A 23,718-nucleotide genomic window follows, 5' to 3' on the forward strand; every position below is an offset into this window, starting at 1 on the left:
GTCAGAGATCCAGTTTGATTGTCCAGCTTCAGTCTGTCTCTGAATCTCCCATCAAGAACATCATCATATACAGTGATATTGTCGGCCCGTTTATTGATTTCTGCTATTAAAGTGTTTTTATTTCCAAACCTCCACTGAATCACATCATCATCCTTCACTTCAGTAAGATCAGAGTTTAGAGAGACTGATTCTCCCTCCTTCACTGCTATTTTAACTGCAGCTCCAAACACTCCTGAAAACAGAGTTTTTCAAATCACTTGATGTTGGTTTGATGAAGCTTCACTAAAATACTTTTATTCATTTAAACACGACATTAATAATATTCTGCAGCATTACAGAGACAAATGATGATTTGAAAAGCATTACTTTTAATAAAACAAACAGGTAATCCTGGCATACAACAGAGAACTTAGGACAGGAACATGGAAACAGCTACAACAACCGACAAACAACAACTGAAGCACAGAGGTTTAAATACACAGGCAAACAAGATAACAAGGGGGTGTGGCTAATCAGAAACACCTGGAGAGACTAATAAACAAGAAAAACTACAAAGGACTACAAAACATGGCACAGGACAGGAAATAACAAAAGTGCACACAAGACAAGAGGAACACAAGACAGGAATCAAAACAGCTTCAGTAATAGATCCTCTTCAGTGGGTTTATTTTCAAAAGTGTTCCATGAAGATGAGAAGTTAAAATGTTATTTTAGTGAGTCTTAAACTAACATTTAACATTTTTTTAATAACATTTATCATGCGATACTCAAACCAGTGTTATTTCAGTATCATTGAGATACTATTATTATTTTTACTTCTATTTTGAAACTGTTTTTATTTTTTTATTTTCATTTTAGTTTAAGTTTTAGTAATTGTTGTGTGTTTTTGTGATTGTTAGTGTGGAAGAAATTTTATGTTTAAAGCCACACCGCGGAACTTTTGCGGGCGCTAGGGGCGCTAGACCTGTAACTTTCACGTCTAGCGCCCCTAGAGGCCACAAGCGCCGCAGCACTGTCGCAAAAGTCTGCTCCATGAGTATATCAGAGCCTATGGTCACGTGATGGCCGTAAAGCGATACGTTCTCCAGGTCACATGACCTGGCCAACGACGGTCCGTCTTCTCCAAACTTACATAGGCGGTATTTCAAGAGGGCAGCCCCGCTCGGAGCATTAATAGTGTCAAACGCTGTATATTGGCCTGAGGAATCATTTAAAATAACTCGTATGCGTCAACTCTTTAGGTCACAAAGTCCGCGGTGTGGCTTTAAGATGTGTGTTTGTCTCTTATTAAGTGATATAATTTTGTTTGCCAACACATTAGTAATTTTTTTTTTTTTTTTATGAATTTGATTTATTTATTATTTTTCTAAATGTTAATCTTCTGCTAGCATGTCATTCTTTCCTAGCTAGTAATGGGCTATATTAGCTAAAAACATCCACCCTGTTATGATACGTTGGATTTAAGTGGACAACTTCTACCCTTTAATGCTAAAAGGCCTCGACACACCAAGCTGACGGTCGGCCGTTGACCAACATCGGGCCGTTGTTGAGAGTCGTTCGCCTGTTTTTGCAGTGCGTTCTGAACCATCAGCACCAGTCGGACTTCATTGCTCTGTTGCGAACGGCTTTCAATGGACAGTAGCTAAAACTGCTCGCTAAATGATGCTAGATGACATCATACTAGCGAGTCTCAGGAACTATATAAGGTTTTTTGTGCAAACTGAAGTTGAATTGAGAAGAGAAAACAGTCTGACTGATTGCACGTAAATAACAGTCACTAGACGACAACACATTCAGCTTCCATCCCCGCTAGTTCTTTTACAACGTCTTGATGTGTCTTAACACTTGAAGGCCTTAAGAGTAAGAATGACTTACATTCTATTTATTTATAATGCTGTCAAAGTAAAGTATTGAATGAAATATGCTGTCATAAATACACAAATACTGCTGAAAGTTTCAGTGACTGCTGATTGTCTGTACTGTAACTTAATGCATGTGTTTTGTTAGACGGCACCAGAGCTTGATAAAGTTAAACTGCCTCCATGACATCATTACATACCTTTAACTTATAACATTACAGAACTGATTAATTGAAGTCAATATAAGCTGAAAACCTTAATGTCAATCCCTGAATATTTTTTTATTTATTTTACAGTTATGAATGTATGCTTGATTAGAAATGTAGCCTAATGAAACTTAGCCGGCAATCAAAATACTTCAAGCTTTCCCAACTCGAAACCTGACCAAACAAAAGACAACGCATGATGAGAGAGAACTTGAAGCATTACTCTGTTGAGGAAACCGAAGGACAACATGAACACAGTGACGAGACTGAACTTCAATGCTGTGAGCGGAGAAACGGCTGCACGGTTTAGAGACTGTAACAGCAAACTCATGTAAGCTCTCGCAGCCCTGGACTGATGAGTGTTTTCTGGACAAAACTGAACTAAAACACTGTTAGACCTGACAGGTACAGAGCTCTGATAGTGAATACGCTGTTAAAGCCACACTATGTAATTTTTCACCACTAGAAGCCGTTTAGTCAAAACAAAGTTGTAGCTTGATGACGCCTTGATTTCGTGGAATCGTGGGAGTTGTTGTCTTCACCTCTCCAGTTGGTGGAGAATACAACGGGACTCGGGCAGAAATCATATTCATGGATGACCAGTAATATATTGAAGATTTATTAACGTTATGAAAGCCGCTGCCGCTGGAGCGATTGCTAATGAGAGACAAGCGCGACACACGCCTCAAGAGCAGTGGAGCTTTTATTATCCCGCAGACACTTCTGCTTCTTCTGGTCATGCGTACTGTATGTGGGGAAACGCAGCGATGTTTTATCATATTAGATACATCTGAGTGTGATGAAAGTTGTTATAATGTTTCTCTGTGCATTAGCTATATAAGCCGCTTACACACTGCTGTGAGCCAGATCGATATTAGGTGTGGTAAAAATGGTACTCACGGTAAATCAAGAAACGAGATTTAGACAAAAAGACTAACTGTGTAACAATTAGTTTTTTGCCGATGGATATATCCAAACAGTTGCTCACCTGTCTAATAAAACACGTAATATATTAAAGGGCCTTTGGTATTTCCATGGTTTCTACAAAATATAACTGGAAATCAAGGGTAACGTGGGTATGAAGTCATTGTTAGGTGACGCACGGACACGTTCCCTGTCCTGGTTTAAACTGCTTATTTCTCTGGATTTAAACAGTCTTAGACACATTCAGGACAATGTAAGTACACAAATCCTCAACAAAATATATAACATTGTTCTAGTGGTTTTTGAATATTTTGACCCAAAAATATTACATAGTGTGCCTTTAATAACACTTGATAAAACTCGCTTTTGAGAAAGACTTGGAAAAGAAATGCACAAATGAGTGGAAAGAAAATGTACTGCGGTTCAATTCAGTGAAATGCACATGCCTCCAACTCTACTGACTGTAATTTATTATATATGGATAAACCTGTATGCACCGCTGTGACTCTTTTCTGTCTGTAGTGGATTTCTTAAATGATGTTGTGCTCTGTACAGCAATTGTTTCCAGGATTACATGTTGGAGGATTTTCGCGAATAAACAGAGTATATAAATAACTTTGTCACCTGCCGAGTCTGGATTTTTCTGTCGGTTTGCGTTTGCTCACCCTTATAGTATGAATTTCCCCTCTATCAGTACTGTCCTGTAACAGCGAATGTTGATCCTCTCTGACTAAATTAACCAGTCATTTATCACATGGTACCAGAACAGAAACAACTGAAGCCATAAAAACACATTTAAACTCACCATCCAGACGCCAGAAACACAAGCAGAGCAAAACAGGGAGAAACATCGTCATCGGTTTCAGTCCACAAATATGAAAAGACAAACTCTTCAAAACTGGTTCAGTAATAAAATGACAGATGCGCTGATGTGAAGCTGCTCTGTAGTAAAGTGAAGTGAAACTCTACAATCAGTTAAAATAACTGCCTATTTATTCAGTGTTAAAGCATGTGACCATCTAGCTCTATTTATGCTGATTAATTCACACTTTGATCATTGTCACTTTGAGCTCCAGTAGGCCTAAAATTCCTGTAAGTCAATGACATCATTTTCAACAGAAATAAACTGACCAATAACACGTTAAAAACATCTTAAAGGGATAGTTCACCCAAAAATGAAAATTCTGTCATCATTTACTCACCCTCAAGTTGTTCCAAACCTGTATGAGTTTCTTTGTTCTGCTGAGCACAAAGGAAGATATTTGGAAGAATGTTTGTAACCAAACAGATCTCGGTCCCCATTGACTACCATAGTATATATTTTTCCTACTATGGTAGTCAATGGGGACCGAGATCTGTTTGATTACAAACATTCTTCCAAATATCTTCCTTTGTGTTCAGCAGAACAAAGAAACTCATACAGGTTTGGAACAACTTGAGGGTGAGTAAATGATGACAGAACTTTCATTTTTGGGTGAACTATCCCTTTAAAGCAACAGTTTGATCTTGTCATGAGAGTGTTTGGCTCTGCTCTCTCCTGTAACTCTCTCCAGGACGTTTGTTGCTTATTTCTGATCAAATGTCTCGATTGTTTCTCCTCTCAGACTGATTTCAGAGTTTCTCTAATGGTTTATTGGAGCAGGAACAGATCGCCTGCTATAACTGTGTGTGTGAAAGTGTCCTCTGATATCTTCATATGATTAATATTCAACAGTTATGGATAATGACGCTGATGTGATGCTTTAAATGCTCACTTTGTTCAGAGTGAACATGCATTAGTGAGACGCTCACACAAAAACACTGTGAAACTGTTCAACAATTTCTCACACGGCTCAGACAAGCTGCTAAAGACTGTGACGTCAGAGCTGACAAAGATAACTCCTGATAACATGTGAGTTCAGGGTGAGCCACTAGATGGAGGTGTTGCTCCTCAGACGAGACCACAGAGACAAATCACACTAGAGATTTTTGGGCCCTATCACACACTCAGTGCAATGCAGCGACAGACGCAACGCAAGTGTGTTTTGCTAGTTTCAGCCTGACACAGTTTTCATTTTCCCGTCCTGCATCACATTGTTTAAATAGCAAATGCACTTTATAGACTTTATCGTTCCCTGTTGGAGGAAATGGAGCATCAATATGTTGTTTAAATATTTCACTGTGATCTCAAAGTATATTATAATGTGTCTCAAATCAGTATTTTCTCAGGTTAAAGGAGAAGCTAGAGGAAGTTGTTTGTTTATTATTGTAGATAGAAAAAGAAAGAAATTAATGATCTATTAATGATGTAAAAATGTACAAATAATGTTTTAAATAATATTTAAAAAATGTAAAGATTCATATATGGTGCACTGTTTAAAATATACATAAAGTCTGTATTCCTCCAGGAGACGCTCAATATAATAAATGTAATAAAACATGGAGAGAATCTTGAACCTCAGAGTGAGAAACTTTATTGATAAAGGCAAGAAAATACATACAGCAAATATACAGCAGTAAATTGAGACCTGTGTGTCTCTCTATTCATTTGTTTTTATGTTTTTGCAAAAAAAAATATGAACAAAGCCATACATATTGGATTTTGTCAAATCTGACACTGAAAGAGAGCAGAAGCTCAAGTAATAATCAGTATTTATTATAAAAAAAACACAAGAAGAACAAAAACACACTTGAAGAACCTTTAAAGTTCAGTGTTCTGCTTTAGATTTCAATACTTCCTGAAAAAGATAAACATATAAAGCCATTAATATACAGTATGTGACATATATTAATGGTATTATAAATGCAAAATCAGTTTGTGAGAAATGACATCATCAATCATGTACCTGATGTGTGAATATGTGCTTGATCTCGTTCATCTCTTCTGGATCTGATCTCATAAACCACAATAATGACAGTAGCCACACCCACCAGAGCAGAGAGGACCAATCGGATCACAGCTTCAGTAGGACCACAACAGTGGACAGAGTCTGAGGAATAAACACATCAAACTGAGATCAGATCAGTCAATAAACACTAATATCAGCGCTGGCGTATGGAGTGAATTTTGTGCCATAATTAAACAAATAAATCCAGCATTTTGCAAACAAACTCGATCTGCTTTGTAAAGGAAAACTCGACTCTCAAACAAACAGAAAGCAATGCGCAAATACAAAGGTCATTTTGAGCGAAAACGTAGAGGATTAACAAATATGTATTGTGTTTTACAAATATAAATAAATGAGCCTAGATAATATTTCACAAATACATACAAACCATCCTACAAATTGCATGTAACCTTTAAACATATACCAAATCTAGTGCATACAAATTCATGTCTGTCTGTTATGATTGTGAGACACTTAGGTTTTTATGAGATCTCTCGGCTTGATTTTCTCACAAATGCAATTGAGCAACTTCCTCTTCTAAAACAGTAGATGGCGCTGAGATAGGGGAGTAATTTAGCGCTAGTCTCCCGAGAGAAGCACTGATTTGAAACGCTTGCATTTGACTACAGCTGAGAAAAATGAGCTGTGAACAGGTGAGTTTCTGTCTTACTGTATCTATAATAAACATTTAGCAAAAGAAAACCTCAAAAAAGTTAATTACACATCTAGACAGAAATCCACATTAGCACTTAGTAGCACTTCACTCTCTCTAGGATAGGGGAATCTATAAGCTGAAAGCTCATCTTATTCACCTCTACACTGAACATTTCATTTAATTGAACGAAGTTACTGCAGTTACTGCTGATGACAGGAACAGGCGAGCTGAGAAAGATTAGAAACATCAGAGTAAATCATAATCTCTTCCAGGCACTGCACAAGGATCCCAGTTTTGGATGGGCCAGACCAATTGTGGATGGGCCTTAAATTAAAAACATTATCCAATCACTGTTTAACTTAATAAAAATTACTGACTAATATACTGTTATATTATCTGTGCGTATACACAATATAGATATTAATAGCTTGATGCTCTTTAAATATTTTGTTGCATTGTAAAAGGTTTTGGTGCATAGGACGGACTTGTTTTGTATAAATTGTATCTTAATTTTGATCAATGTTTTATCAACCAATTGCCTGTATTTACTAACTAAGAAGCACATATATAGCAGACAATGTAATAAGGCGCCGGCACGATCACGATAACTTGCATTGCACGTGAACTGGAGGGCGCCAAAACTCAGCTGTGCCTCACAGATTTGAGAAATATAAGCTATCTATTATAGAAAGCATGAAATGTCTACTTTTAAACGAAAATATTCAAAACCAAAAGAAAACCAAAAGAAATAGGCTACTCTCTGATTATTTAATCTAAATGAAATGTGCGTTTCACATGCATTTCTCTCTGGCATTCATGGCGAGTCTGCATTGTCAACTTCATCTTTGCCGTGGCACAGAAAACACCAGTTTATTAAAGGGATACTTCACCTCTGGGAAGATGAATGTGTATTTAAAATAGGTCATTTATGTAGAAGAAATGTGAAGAATTTTTTTAATTTGGAGCTTTCTAGACTGAGAAAAGCCAGAAAATGTATTTTTGGCTTATGTGGATGAAAGACAACAACTCCCAGAATGCACTTGCTTCACTGCCCTAGGAGGCCACGCCTACCGGTAAGACAGCGCAGTTGAAAACAAGGTTAGGCTACCCTATGAGGCTACCAGTGAGTCTCCGTGACGAGTCTGCCTGGGATTTCGGGATCGCCCAAAATGTCCGGGATTCGGCTTTTCCGTTCTACAGTCGCCATTCATTCATCATGTTTACTGTGGCGAGCAGGACGAGGCTGACGGCCGCGGGAGAACAGCGCGAGGCCGGTGGCGTCATTACTGAGACGCGCCGGTCTCGCAACGGAGGTGCAGGAATTTTCTTAGCAATGTTTAAAATGCACATCAACCGATCACTTGATTAGCGTTCATGTAAACACTACATTCAGACTCACCGGTCGGAATGAATTCAGTTAGATTGAAACAAGAGGTGTGCATGTAAACAATGAATGGCAACCGCAGAAAGCAAAAGCCGAATCCCGGACATTTTGAACGATCTCGCCCGCCGGACAAGTCCGGGAAAAGGAGGATATAACCCCTACTTACTCAGCTTTCTCCAACTATTCAGCATTCTCCACAGAACAAGAGCCTGCTAGCTTAGCTTCCAAAGAAAGACGGCTGACTGTGTACATTCTGTGAGTGAGATCCCACCCTCTATGGGCGGTCTGAAAACATGCGGAACAACGCCTCCTACTGGCTGTAGTCTTTAGCCTCTGGCCAGAAAATCCTCCGATGACGCAAAATGACGATTTTTGCGTCATCGGAGGATTTTTTCCAGACAAAAAATACATAAATCTCTCCTCTCAGAGGGATATGAGGGTGGAGAGCATGGTAATTCGAAAATACTACAGGTTTTCTACTAATACAAAGCTTAATGCTAAATCCTGAAGTAACCCTTTAATAAATAATTAAATGTCTCCTTGCTATTTTAGACACATTCATAATCATTACTTTTAGCTGTTCTTTGTGGCAAGCTTTATGCGTGCGGTCGTGCGCTTGAGTGCGGCTATATTACATAAACGCTCATTATCCTGTAGGCTATATAGCCTATTTAAATTAATATAAAGGGGCAATTTGTCCACTAATGGCTTAAATGAACAACTACTAGTCAACTAGAAAAAAAATTTAGTCGGAGGCAGCCCTTATTCCACATATTTTCGACCCTGCGGAATGAGCGAGCAGAGCGGAATATTCAGAAATGCACGAGCTCTGATCGGAACAAATCCGAACCACTGTCTGCTGAACTTGCGCAGAAACATCAAAATAGACATAACCAGCTTTTTAAAATTAATTAAAAAATTAAAAAATAATTAAATTACACAGAGATGCCAGTATCAGAATAATCAATCCAAGGAAAAGTGTTTAGAAGGTTGGAAAGCGAATGTCAAAAATGATTGTGATCTTAGATTTTACTTTCTTAAATTTTAAAAAGTCTTTTTAAAATTTATGATATGTGGATAATGCTCTGTGGTTTTGATCTATTGCCTGTTTTTATGGTGTACAATTCTGGAATTCCTCAATAAAAGCTGCGTTTGGATCCTCTAGCCGTGTTTCAGAGCAGTTTCGTAACACTGACGACACTTCCTGAAAAAAGGAAGATATGGAACATCTGCTGTGGAAACTCAAGAGAAGGAAGTCGAATGATGGGACTAGAACTGAACATGAGGAATTGATGACATTGATAAATTCAAGCTCAATGAAGAAGAAAATGTTCTGCGTATGAACCGAAGGTGCCCTTGTGACGACTGATTCACCAGAACTCAAGAAATATTACTTCATTTGGCAAGTGGTGGGCAAGACGGCTATGAAGTCTTTTGACAAAATATTCAAAAGCAAATACATGCTGATGAAGATGAGATTAGTTTAGACCCTCATATTCTTGGTTCTCAACTACGTTTGCAAAAGCTGATCCTGAAACAAGACCGAAGGAAGTTTGACTCGTTCGAAACATGGAGCTGGAGAAGAATCATGCGTGTGCCAAAGAACGACAAGACGGACCAACAAGTCAATCATAGAGGAAATCAAACCAGAAACTCAAAGCACAAATGATGAAACTGCATTTGACGTACTTTGGTCATGCGGTTTGAAGGGAAATATCACTGTAAAAGTTGATCATGATGGTGAAGATTGAGGGTAAAAGCTGCAGAGGAAAACCTCCACTGAGATACGATTACAACGAGGACAGGACGGATGCTGGAGGATCTTATCAGACTAGTACAAAACCAAATCCCTTTTAATTCTTTAGTCTATAAATAATCCATATAACATATGTTTATGTTGAGTAAAAACAAAAGAAATATATTTCAAACAATTAGGAATCAATGTAATTTTTAAGCAATAAAATGCTGAACATTTGTTTGATCATTGATCATTGAAACCATTGAAAGTCTTTATAATCAACTCTTTATAACTGAACATTACCCTTACGAAAAAGAAGTTTATTCAAGTGTGCTATTAGTATACTTCTTTTAAACTAAAAATAAGAAAGTATACTTTAGTTTACTTTTTATGTACTTCTCAGAAATATACTTCAAATTCCACTTAAGTATACTTGACTTATCCGCTCCTTTTCCACTCTGCGTGTGTGTTTAGAGCATGTAATGTTATGAATCATGACTACTTCAGAAAACCCACCACAATAGAAACTACCAGGCAGTGACATAAGTGTACGCTGAAATAAAGTCTTTCACCTCAGAAAAACTGACTTTCTTGTCCTGTCAGCCGTTATCAATATCAGTGCTGTCGTACCTGCACATGTGTGACAGAGTGTGTTGATGTCCAGATGTGTGGTCTGGTTGCTGATGGGATTGTTCAGCACACAGCTGTAGGTGTTTTTATCCTGATATTCCACCTCCAGAGGTAGAGAGAGACTGATGCTGAGATCAGACGCACTGATGCTGGACAATACACTGATTCCTCTGTACCAGGAGAGAGTCACATGACTCACATTCAACACTGATGAACACACCAATGAACATGATGATGATGATGAAGAACAGTGTGAAGAGTTACTGATGACAGGAACAGGCAGACGAGCTGGAAAACATGAGAGAATAAAGATAAATGAGGATGAATGAAGATATTCAAGCAGATGAGGAAGAAACATCGAGAGGAACCAAGATTTCTGTCAAGACCCCTATCGTTAAATATGATTGACAATTAGCATACAGTTTGGATTGGCGGTATGGTTCTGTTCTGGGCGAGAACTCCCTGCGCATCTATGCAGCGCATGGATAAGAGCAGGGAGAGCAGCAATAACCCCCAAAACAAAATCATATGCCAATATCCCCCAAACATAAACTGACAGCAAATATCTGGATGCCTTTTAAAAAAAAAAATACAGTTACCTGAGTGAGCTGCGGCAAGCATGCTGCCAATATCGGAAAGCTTTAAGTAACAAGCATGTTACCCTGATACTGTACCTTTTAGCAATGAGCATTAAAAGGAACTTAGCTTAACTTCGTGAAGACATTCAGAGATGAATCAAAGTCCCTCATTCAGTATTACTATAATAGAATAACTGTTATTCTATAGTCTTTGGATGAATGGAGAGTGAATTATGGCCAGCTGTGACGTGGATGCTTGATCTTCTCTTGATATCCTTCTTCATTTGGGGAGTGCAGATCTCATCTGAACTTGTTCTTTTGTCAGAATAACTTCAGCGAGTCCTGTGTCAATAATTCAGCGACACGAGAAGCAATGCAAACTCAGGTCACTTCCAAATCAGGCAGCTCATGATCAATGCGTTTCCAAGTTCACGGACTTAAATTAATCTGAGGTGAAAACCTGCAGAACGAATTCCTCTCTCTAAATTCCCAATTGCACGATTCCTGTGAGATGATGCGGTTTTGTCTGCCGAATTTCACCATTTAATTTGCTCCTGGGAAACGCAATAGCTGCTGATAATACTGAAGAAGCTTAAATATGGAGGCTATGATAGGTGTCATATTCCTATAGGTAGACGTAGATCAGCTGATGCGAGCTTGACTAACGTGTCCTGCTAGAACTAACGCTACACTTGATGATCAAAAGAAGACCATTTAAAACAATTTACAAGAAAGTTAAATATAAATCTGGCTGTTAATGTAAACAAGTAAGGGAATTAGTAATTCTAACTAATTAGTCATTATAAGAGACTTCTTTAGATCTAGCTGTAATAAATAAATCATGTTAAACTTATTTTTAACTCACCATAGACAGTGAGACAAAAAAAAGTAGGCCATCTGAAAAAGCTGATCTTCCTGTTGATCTGTAGTTTATAATCTCCAGCATGTTCAGTTCTGGTGTTTGTGATGGTCAGAGATCCAGTTTGTTTGTCCAGCTTCAGTCTGTCTCTGAATCTCCCATCAAGAACATCATCATATACAGCGATTCTGTCGAACCGTTCATTGATTTCAACTATTACAGTATCTTCATTTCCAAACCTCCACTGAATCACATCATCATCCTTCATTTCAGTAAGATCAGAGTTTAGAGAGACTGAATCTCCCTCCATCACTGACACTGGCTTATCAGCCCCACCTGAACAACAAACAGGAAAAGAGTTTGACACAGATTAAAACAGTCATTTACAAAAGTAAAGGGTTTGAAATTTAAATTAAAAAAATGAATCATAATTAAACAACAGAAGCAAAATGGAGTTTGGATTATTAATTGTATCTTTGTGCTGATTAAAATATAAAACAGGTGAAACTGATATTTAACTCACCAATGACTCTGAGACCGAAATTCTTTCTTTTTCTGATGGTCTTTAGTTCATAATATCCAGCATGTTTCATTCTGGTGTTTGTGATGGTCAGAGATCCTGTTTTTTTGTCCAGCTTCAGTCTGTCTCTGAATCTCCCATCAAGAACATCATCATATACAGTGATTCTGTCGGCCTGTTTATTGATTTCAGCTATTAAAGTGTTTTCATCTCCAAACCTCCACTGAATCACATCATCACCCTTTATTTGAGTAAGATCAGAGTTTAGAGAGACTGAATCTCCCTTGTTTACTGACACTGGCCAAAGAGGATCACTACCAGACACTCCTGAAGAACAGAGTTTTTCACAAATTAAAGCTTTAAAATCACTTGATGTTGGTTTGATGAAGCTTCATTAAAATACTACTAATAATTTAAAAGTGAAATTAATAATATTCTGCAGCAGTACAAAGACAAAATATGATGAATGAAAAGAGAAATAGATTTATATATGGAACAATTTCTTAAAAACAATAACTACAACACTTTTAAAGCAACACCAAGTAACTTTTGCTCTCGGGGTCCCCCTACAGTTGGGAAACAGTATTGTCTTCTACTACTGTCGTAAAATCTGTCATGGTTACACCAGGGGATACACGTGCATTTGTTGACAAGCCGATACCCTCGAACTCTGCAGAAGGAGATCTCACATCTTGGGCAGACTGCCTGCGTTGCGTTGCGTGTGAAATGTCTTCATCCCAGGTAGCCTACAGTGGCTTATATTTCAGCATGTCATATGAATATAATTTCATGGGTTTTATTTTCGCCAAAAGATTGCATAGCTCGTTTACAAGCCAGCGTCATTTAGGGCTGGTCAGAATACCATTTTTTGAGCTTCGAAGCTTCGGTAGTAATGAACATCAAATATTCGAAGCTTGAGAGAGAGAGGGGGCTGAACATATTCTTCTCTCTAATAAAGGCAGTATTCTCTATGTGTCTGTCTGTCCGTTTGCATTTTGATTATTTCGAGAACTGTTCATCCAATCGACTTCACATGAACTACAGAACAACGCGAGCGGGAAGCAGCGCACCTCACACGGGCAGGGCTTATAAGCTCTGAGAACGGACACTGCACTAGTGATATTAAACACATCTTCCCCATGAACAACACAAAGTAAATGCACTCGCACGTAACACACACACACAGGTCTGTTAACTTAAGCAATACTTTTAATAAGGTAGTCTAATATTTTTCTGACTAACAAATTACTGACACAGTAGGCTAAAGGGTAGATTTAAATAAAGAAAAACAAAATTTAAATAAAGAAAAAACGAAATTTAAATAAAGAAAAACAAAATTTAAATAAAGAAAAAAACGAAATTTAAATAAAGAAAAAAACTAAATTTAAATAAAGAAAAACGAAATTAAGTTAAATTAAAAACGAGATTAATTTAGATTGATAATAACGGGTAAAAAGCTTAATACATTTTGTTTCTATTATTCTATTTTCCACAATGTGAAAGCAACGCAGCTTAACCCAAAACACAAGCTCAGGCACGCACTTCTGTCCACACACACTCCGCTGTTCTGCGCTCTAGCCAGAGAACACTCCCATTGCAGGAACACTTTAGTAGGCCAAGAAGAAGCAAATATATTTATTAAGTATAACGAGGTTGGGTTCCTTCAACTGTCCATCCTATTAAAAATGGCTAGGCTATATAAGATAATTGTAAAAAAAAAAAAGAGTATTGTATTTCGTCAGATTTTATAGTGTTGAATATATTGAAGCGCGAATGAGAAGGGGGATGAAAAAAAAACTTGCTTGCAAGAATGTAGCCTCTACCAAACTTGTACATGCCGTTGGCTTACTTCTGACTTTTTTTTTTTTTGTCCATTGCTGCTTTGGCCATGACAAAAACATAAAGCTGGAAAACAAAGGCTGGTTGGCCTCTCACGTCCGAATTTGAGGAAGTGGTGGGGGAAGTGTATGCCGTAAAGCAGTCTAATTTTGTAGTTCTTTTTGTGCTCTGGTTACTACCCGAACCCCGAAGTTACGTAGTGCCAGTAAAAGCGATACAGACCCCATCAGGCTATGGGAGACATGTCATTCATCCTATTGTAAGTCGATGTACCATCACAAGGGTCTTGGAAATATATTATGAAGGTTGAAAAAATACATAGTGTTGCTTTAATGTCACACTAAAACTAATGCTGTTGATTATCTGAGCTTCATATTTATATTATTTTATTTTATCGATCCATAATAACTGAGTTTAGAGCTGAATTAAAACTTGATCTGACATTAAAATAATAGATTAATTGTTTCTATATGAGACTAAGGGCCCTATTTTAACGATCTGAAATGCAAGTATCAAACGCAAAACGCAAGTAACTTTGTGGGCGGATCTCGGTGTTGCTATTATACCGGCAGGATAAATTACTCTTGCGCCCGACGCAAATCTAAAATGGGTTGGTCTGAAGTAGCTTCATTATTCATAGGTGTGGTTTGGGCATAACGTGAAATAAACCAATCTGGGGTGTGTTTCCCGAAAGCATCGTTAGCCAACTCTGGTCGCAAGTTCCGTCGTTATCAGCATAGTTCAACGATTTGGTGTTTCCCGAAACCATCGTTCCAACGAACATTCGCAAACAGCATCGCAAACTTGTGTGGTTGGAAAGACAGCTCTCGAGCTGTCGTTAGAAGCATAGTTTCTAGTTTGAGATGAGATGTAGACTGAATAAATCCTTATCTTTAGCAAAATAAGCAAGCTGACATTCAGTACAACCCGTGTTATTTATTTAGAATAGGCTATAAACAAATGTAATTTACGTCTTTTAGTTTGTCAAGAGATTTAAAGCACCGTTTTTGAAGACTGCGCATGTGCGAACGTGCTCTACTATGTAAGAATGAGCCAAATATTGAGTCTGGTAATAAAGCAAAATAACTGAGAAAAATTAGAAATGGTCTTCAGATGCCATGTCTGTAACTTATATGACAAAATCTAGCGTTAATTCGATCTCAAACAGATTAATTAAAATAAGATATTAGTCCGCCACGAGCGAGACGTCATAAACCAACGTGGTTGAACGATACTTTGCGACAGACGGTTTCGGGAAACAGTCGTGACTAGCTAGTTGATTTCTCCAACGATGCATCGTACTATGGTAGTTAAGCAGCGAGCTATATAGTTGTACGGGAAACGCACCCCAGAGCGTCATCTCACATTCCCTTTAAGAGCAAGCGCGCTTGTTCCATTGCTATTATAATGGCGGATTTGCCAGATGCACGCCAGGGGCGGTTCACAGCCTTGGAGACCGACGCTCTCGTCAGGGCCGTAAAACACAAAGAAGTGACATTGGGGATGGGAGAAACACACCCAAATTAGCTTCGGTTAAACAGGCGTATAATAATTTGGGTAAATGTGTAAGCTAGATTTATGCCTATTTTTTCAGATCTTCACAACAATGATTTCCCTCATGTGGAATATTTTTCCTTGTAATTATGTATGGTTTGCAAAAATGGGAACTGCTGTGTCTGTGTGTAGATGAGAGAAGCAAAGTGTTCTGTGCACGCTACATAATGGCCAAGCATGCGCCCTTAAAATAGTATCTGAATAAAGCGGCACTGACTTTAGGTTCAGTTCCTGATTTTAGGACACAAGGTTTTTCCTGGTCTGTGGTGGAATTGTTTTCTAAAACTGCAAAATAACACCAAGGAACGTTTGCGCCGGAACACGCCTCCTCTTTTTACTGAACCGATAATCTCCCTGTTATTTAAACCCTGAGTTCTGTTCAGCTCATCGTCCGGTATCGACTACGTTACGTGGTTGTGTTTCTCCTCATGATTCTCCTGTGTATTGTGTGCATTATTAGATTAAAGACTTTGAGTTTCTTCTTCTTTCTTTGAGTTTTTTCCAGTGTTGCATTGACAATAATGTTGAATGTTAATCTTCTAATTAATCTTCTAAACTAATTTAACCAGTAATTTATTATATGGTACCAGAACAGAAACAACTGAAGTCATAAAAACACATTTAAACTCACCATCCAGACGCCAGAAGCACAAACAAAGCAAAACAGTCCAAAACATCTTTATCGGTTTCAGTCTACAAATATGAAAAAATCTCTTCAAAACTGGTTCAGTAATAAAATGACAGACGTGCTGATGTGAAGCTGCTCTGTAGTAAAGTGAAGTGAAACTCCACCTTCAGCTAAAATAACTGCACATCTTAAAGTGTTAATGCATGTGACTGTCTTCATTTCTTTTTCTGCTGATTAATTCACACTCTGAACATTGTCAGTTTGTTACTTTGAGCTCCAGCAGGCCTCAACTTCCTGTAGATCAATTGTGACCCATAACATGTTAAAAATGTCTTTAACTTTTCTTTTCATTCTCCTAAAGGAACACCTTGTAAACGTAATTCTTTGAATTAACAAGCACATTACCATGTTTATTTATCCATATAAACATTTTAAAGCAACACTAGGTAACATTTTTTACCTTAAAATAATGTTTCCAAAATCGTATCAGTGGTTCATCAAGTTGTAACAGGGTGAAAGGCACTTCTGGATTCGCTTTACAGCCCTATAGCTGCTATAACCACACTATGCAAGTTTGCCGGGTCGCGTTTCTGTAGTTCGAATGAGACATAAGAAAACTACAAATTTGACTTGCTTTACGTCAAGCGTTACAATAGTCATTATTTAGTTTTTCTTTGTTTCTGATGTCGAAATACATCATACTTTCATGAAATCATGCAACATACTCTACCTTGTCTGTGGACATCATTCATTCCATTTATGCTGGATAAACTGCGTGTGTACAGTACGTGCGACAGGCGGCTGCGGGCGGCGAAACTATTTACGACAGCGGTAATGGACAATTCCGCTTCAAACCTGTAGGGCGACCGAAGAGTTCCTTAGTGTGGCTTTAAACACTTGACAATTTCTCTTTTATGTCTTAATCATACGTTTAACATAACCTTCATTTAAGATAATAATTTTAATTTACCTACGTTATTCAATATGCATAGATTTTCAATTTGCTTTAACTATCAATTCAGTTTGACAGTTGGTTTTATTACTCAGCCGAACCTGGTCACGGTCACTAGTTTTACTCGGTATCAGCAACACCGACTGATCCGATGTGCTGATGTACGTCTGCGGACTCTTTGATGACGTTTCACAGTTATTATGAACATTTGGTTATTCCGCAGTAGAAGGCTTGTTGTGTTTTAGCCAAAGCGTCTCTTTCTCTCACCACCCGTCTATTTGGCCACTGTGGCTGCAGGTTTTTCTTCAACATAGGCAGTGCTATCACTCTAAAAAAACACTGGGTTAAAAACAACCCAATTTGAGTTGTTTTTAGCTCAAGGGCTTGGTAAATATAGGACAGAACACATATTTGGTTAATTTTACCCAGCAAATTGGGTTGTTTGTTTAACCCAGCACAATGGGTTGATTTATTTTATTATATTAGCTTTTCTTTTTTTACTTCATACATGAATTAATATTTACGGATTAACTTAAAACCTCTTAACTTTTTTTAAATACTCCACAAAACCACTGGTTTGCATGATAATTCCTTTATTTTTGCTCATATTTTAGAGTAGAGCATGTTTTATATCGTTTTTAATACATATTGCATACATTTACAGAAAGCTCGTTTAACAAATATTAGAAGCAAAAATTAAGGTAACACTTTACAATACGGGTGCACTAATCAGCATTAATTGATGCTTAACTAATGCACAGATAATGATGTGTTAATGTTACGTCCTGTGTGGTTTGGGAGGGTTGTTTTGTTTTCTCTCTCTCTTTCCGCTATTCTTTCTCACATGACCAGTGATTGGATGGTGTTCCTGTCACTCATCGAGTTCACCTGACAGCCCGAGAACCAATCAGAGACTGGTGTGTGCGTATAAAGATCCGGAAATGACGCCAGTGCGGGAGAGCGGCTTCGTCTCTCCTTTGTTTTGCTCTCTTGTTTATTTGTTCTTGCTTGTTATTGCTTAGTTTTGGTGTGTTAAAGTTTACTCTGTTGAGCTCTTCATAACGCTGTTTTACTGCGTTTATGCTGTGATCCGACTTTTGATTTTCTCTGAGCTTGTTAAGTCTTTCATCGATGCATAGCGATGGGACCAGGTTAGTACATCACGTGATTTACATTTCACAACACGCAGAGTAAAAACTATTTAACACACTAGTTTATGAGCGGGTGCCAACTTATGTGTTTATGTTTATTAGGTAGTGTAGTTAGTGGCGTTTTACGCTGAAGATTATTTTCCTCTGTTTCTTTACTTGAGTTTAGTGTTTGTCCTGGGGTTTAGTTAACATGTTTTGTTTTATTTATTTCTTTTCTTTAGCACCGCTCTTGTCCCTCGCTTTGTAATCATTTATCGTTTATGTTGTATATAATTTGTAAATAGATTGTTTGGACGTATATTTGATTCACGGTTTGTGTTATTGGGTGTTTTGTTATATCAAACTATATTACTTACTAAAAACAAGTACAAATCCAGTTTGGTCTCTGCCCGTTTCTTAATTCATCACATTACATCTCCTCAATAGAGTGCAAGTATATTACTTTAAACAACTTTCTATTTAATTATTTCTATTTTTATTTTGTCTATGTTACGTTCCATAACCTCTAGATGCCAAATATAATTATGTGAACGTAACAGTTAATGTATGACTAATTAATGATTACTGCATCAGCAACTAATAAAGATTCTAAATGATTAATAGATTAAGTAAAATATGAATTGTTATTAATTAAATGTGTCATAATGTATTAATTCCTTAATAACTTATTTTATTAACTAAAAGTGTAAATTAATGCGTTAATTACCACAGTTGGTCAAAGCAAGGTACTTCAACTTCCAGTTGTCTGCTTTAATTAATCATTAGCTAATGATTTGCAAATGTATCATTATGTTATGACTTTACTTGTTGAGGCACATGACTATTAACTAATTGTTAAGTAATATGCCATTAAGTAATATGCCAGGTCCAGCAGATTGATTCCAACGGAGGTGCCACCGCTCTTGGTGCTTTGGGGATTGATGAGTGGCGAGAGGCACAAGGGGATGAGGATCTTTAGGTGGTTATGCGGTATGTAAGGTCTGCCAGTGTACCAACCACCCTTGAGAGAAGAGCATTACCTCTGATTGCACAGCAGTTGCTTCGCCATGTATCACGACTTGTAATCCATGATGGAGTGTTGTATAAAAAGATGATTGATCCAAATACCCATGAGTGTCAATTGCAGATCGTTTGTCCAGCTGTCCAACAAGAGGAGATGTGGAGGCGATATCATGAAGCATTGGCCCATGCAGGTGTTGAACGTATGCTGACAAAAGTGCGGTCCCACTTCTATTGGCCCAAGATGGAGGAGATGATGCGAGGGTTCCATTCTGGGTGTGTCGCCTGCAGCCTGCAGAAGGGTAGGGACAGTCATAAAGCGCCCCTTAATCCTATCTCAGTGTCTTGTCCGTTAGAGGTGGTGGCTTTAGACTTTTTGTCTTTAGGACGGCTTAGTGATTGCTACCAAAACATATTAGTTATGGTAGATATGTTTACACGTTACGCATGGGCAGTTCCAACAAAAGATCAGACTGCCCAGACCACAGTGAGGGCCCTTTGGACTCATGTGGTGCAGACCTTTGGTTGACCCTTGCGTTTCCATTCAGACAGAGGACCAAATTTCGAGTCAGAGTTGGTTCAGGAGTTTTGCCTGTTATATGGAACGGTCAAAAGTCGAACTACTTCCTATCACCCTGCAGGAAATGGTAGGATAGAACGAGTTAATCAGACTTTGTTAAATATGCTCCATACATTGGAACAAGAGAAACAGGACAGGTGGCCTGACTTCCTCCCTGAGCTGATGCAAGCATACAACAACACTGTACATAGCGCCACAGGCTTTGCTCCATGATATCTGATGTTCGGGCGTACAGTGATGATCCTTGTAGATTTGGGGCTGGGTGTAGTGGTTGATCAACAGAAGTGGGATTATAGAGGGTGGGTCCAAGATCATTATAAAAAGTTAAAGTGGGCCTACGCTGTAGTTAAGGATAAGATGGATCATGCTGCTGAGAAAATGAAACAGACTTCGTGGGGCTAAGGATGTACCCTTGTTAGATGGTCAGCGAGTCTGGGTTAGGGACCGAAACAGGCAAGGTCGTGGAAAGCTGTGTGGCTGGTGGGGTCCAGTGCCCCATGTTGTAATAGGAACATTGGGAGAGACGGGGATGGTGTATCGGGTAAGACCTGAAAAAGGAGGGAAGGAAAAGGTTCTGCACCGTAATGCACTTAAATTGTGTGCTGCCTCTGAAGTGGAAGTTTTAGCACCCCCTAGTACTTTTAATACCACGCCTATAGTTATGGCTCGGGACCCTGTACCATATAGTGTTTGGGTTGCTCCGGCTTCTGAACCTGTAAATTTGGGAAATGAGACTGTTAGACGATCTACACGTACAAATGTTGGACAGCAACCCATGAGATATAGAGAGTGAATTTTTAGTGTTGCACAATGTATTTTATATACATGTACTGTATATGCATGATCACATTTAATTGCTGTGTTTTCTTTTGTGTGAGTTGCTGTGTTTTCTTTTGTGTTAATTGCTGTGTTTTTTTGCAGGCAGTATTCCCATAGCCACACCTATTTTTGATAATTCAATGAACTAATAAGTGATGGATTTTGGGGTGGAGCGGTGAATATGTTTCCCTTTAAAAACGTAACAAGTGTGACTGAGACTGGTGGTGGCAGCATCGTGCATCGGTTACTGAAGTCAACACAGCGAGAGCGAGAGAAACCCTGTTGTGTCTGCATCAGAGAGTGAGTGTTTCACTTGCGTTGAGACGGCTTATGGCTATGCGAGATTGCAGCACATTGTAGACGAGTAACCACAAAGTCGGCGATTCGCAGAGCACTGTCGGAGTAGCAGCGTGTGAGACAGGTTGATGACTGGATGTGAGAGACTACCGCGAGTGCTGAGGAGACGAGTGAATGACTGACGTGGTTCTTCTGCCGTGAACACATTGGACTGGATAGCAGGGTTGCTGTCCAGTCATGCTGTGAGTACGTTCTGACTTCTACTTTGCGGTGTGCCTATCAAATCCAGATTATTGCCTCGTAATGGATGAGAACGAGCCTGCTTTGCATTTTACTTGAGTGACTTTTGAATCGGCCGATATTTTAAGGAAGTTCTAGCTTTATCTAATAAACTCATAAATTGTGTAGACATGAAGTGATGTGAGTTGGACGTCGTATGCTGACAGTTCTTTTCTCTTCTGTGTTCCAGCATTGGGCTGATACTGGCCTGACTGAGCGTAAATGGACGTCAGCTGTAATACAGATGCCTAGCAAAGACTGAGTTGAACTTTGACGGTCCCCTGAGCTGGAGATCTGGACTTGGACTTATTATTAGGAGGCCATGATTGGCAAAGGCCAATGGGTGGAATTTGGCCAGGACATCAGGGCTACACCCCTACTCTTTACAAGAAGTGCCATGGGATTTTTAATGACCACAGAAAGTCAGCACCTCGGTTTAACGTCTCATCCGAAGGAAGGTGCTTATAGTGTCCCTGTCACTTTACTGGGGTGTTAGAACCCACACAGACCACAGGGTGAAACCTAGTTTTCACAGGAGTCTCCCATCCAGGCACTGACCTGGCTCAACCCTGCTTAGCTTCAGTGGTACCCCTTTTCCACCAAGGCGGTGTTGGAGCTGGTTCGGAGCCAGAGCCTAGTTTCAAATTGGTTATTTGTTTTTCGACACCCAAAGCACCAGCTCTGAACCAGGAAAAGTGGTTCTTAAGTAGCACCAAAACTTTGCTGGGCTAGAAGTAAGAACCGCTTGCGTCCGGGGCTGGGGTTACCATGACCAACAAGACAAACAGAAGCTTGTGACCGCCATTTTCTAAAGGCAGCTCGATTGTAATCTCCGTCTATGCAAGTTACGGCGAGCTGCACGAACGCGTTGGATTTGCCGTGTTTGGATGCCGATGTAGGTTCGTAAAGCCATGAGCATCAACGACCGCCATTGTTAATGGAAGGCTTGTTCGAGATGCATCGGAGCGGCGCGGACCGATCGGAGCTGCGGGAGTGTTTGGAGAGCATACGACTCCTTGTGCTTTTGGATCGCTTTCGCAGTTCTTTGATGTCATGCGCCGATCAGTCTGCGAGAAGCCGAACCATCTCGAACAAGCCTGATGTGTTTGTATTTGGCGCTGCACCGCTAGCGTTGCTGGGCAACATGAGATGTATACAGTGACGTAAGATCTGGCTCTCTGGCCTGTGGAGAGGCAAACCGGTTCTTAGAAAGCTCATCAGTCGAACCAACTCCGAACAAGCTCTGGCTTTGAACTAGCGCCCTGCTTAGCTTCAGTGGGAGACCAGTCTTGGGCTACAGGGTGATATGGCTGCTGGCCAACTGAACCCACTGAAAGTCTTTATAATCAACTCAATAACTGAACACTAATATCAGTGCTGTTGTACCTGCACATGTGTGACAGAGTGTGTTGATGTCCAGATGTGTGGTCTGGTTGCTGATGGGATTGTTCAGCACACAGCTGTAGGTGTTTGTATCCTGATATTCCACCTCCAGAGGTAGAGAGAGACTGATGCTGAGATCAGACGCACTGATGCTGGACAATACACTGATTCCTTTGTACCAGGAGAGAGTCACATGTCTCACATTCAACACTGATGAACACAGCAATAAACATGAAGATGATGATGATGAACATTGTGAAGAGTTACTGCTGATGACAGGAACAGGCAGACGAGCTGGAAAACAGATAATAAAGATAAATGAGGATGAATGAAGATATTCAAGCAGAGGAAGAAGAAACCAAAATGATCAAAATTAGAGCATTTTAAAAAATCAGATTAAACAGAGAGTTAAATATATACCTAGATGTTATAAATGTAAAACAAATTAGGCAAATTAGTCATTTTAACAATAAACCAACATGTTGATACCAAAATGATATACAACAAGTGATATTTAACTCACCATAGACAATCAGAGTAAAAGGCTTGATCAAACAGAAACAACTTTATGATGTGTTACAAAAGTTTATTACATGGCTTGGTTGAATTCTAATGTATAACTGTATTTCTTGATAACAGACGCTGCTATGTGTATAACACACCGTTGCCATGAAAAACAGAGCGTTGCTATGGACGCAGGATTCTAACCGGAGAGACGGAATGGACTATTTTCTTTAGCGGAAGCAATACAATCGTTTTTAAATCAATAAACTCCTTTTTAAATCAATATTTTGTGTCAAATTATTGATTTATTTGGTAGGTAGCCATGTAATAAGCGGTAATGTAGAGCGAGGCGGTTGTTGTAGCGAATACAACCCCTTTAGCCTGATTCAAGCTCCGCTTCGCGTCGGGGTCCCGATCAGCCTGTCGGGGTTGTATTCGCTATAACAACCGCCTCGCTCTACATTATCCCTTACATATAGTTTAAAATGTAAATCTGAAAAACAAAATCATTAA

At 39.0% G+C, this 23,718-nt stretch overlaps 3 protein-coding genes across 3 annotated transcripts in view; all 3 read right to left on the reverse strand.

The window, feature by feature from the left end:
- LOC311084222 (uncharacterized protein) overlaps positions 1-23,718 on the reverse strand; it is a 316,630-nt gene that overhangs the window by 31,979 nt on the left and 260,933 nt on the right. The gene's annotated exons all lie outside the window — the stretch shown is intronic.
- On the reverse strand, positions 5,415-16,389 carry LOC311084215 (uncharacterized protein). Its single transcript, XM_084116130.1, has 6 exons — positions 16,245-16,389; positions 12,224-12,547; positions 11,707-12,036; positions 10,264-10,551; positions 5,815-5,958; positions 5,415-5,706 (listed from the first exon to the last, which is right to left on the reverse strand). Exons 1-6 carry the CDS (start codon positions 16,288-16,290, stop codon positions 5,690-5,692), a joined length of 1,149 nt encoding a protein of 382 aa, XP_083972256.1. The 5' UTR covers positions 16,291-16,389; the 3' UTR covers positions 5,415-5,689.
- The window catches only part of LOC311085191 (uncharacterized protein), a gene marked incomplete at its 3' end in the record, with an annotated part of 62,040 nt that continues 44,011 nt past the window's right edge, over positions 5,690-23,718 (reverse strand). The window contains exons 5-6 of the mRNA XM_084117625.1: positions 5,815-5,958; positions 5,690-5,706 (exon numbers count right to left, since the gene is read on the reverse strand). Of these exons, the coding sequence (XP_083973751.1) occupies positions 5,690-5,706; positions 5,815-5,958 (161 nt within the window). The remainder of the gene's footprint in view (positions 5,707-5,814; positions 5,959-23,718) is intronic.

This window comes from Abramis brama, assembly GCF_963993115.1.
Source record: "Abramis brama genome assembly, chromosome: 6".
Taxonomy (NCBI): domain Eukaryota; kingdom Metazoa; phylum Chordata; class Actinopteri; order Cypriniformes; family Leuciscidae; genus Abramis; species Abramis brama.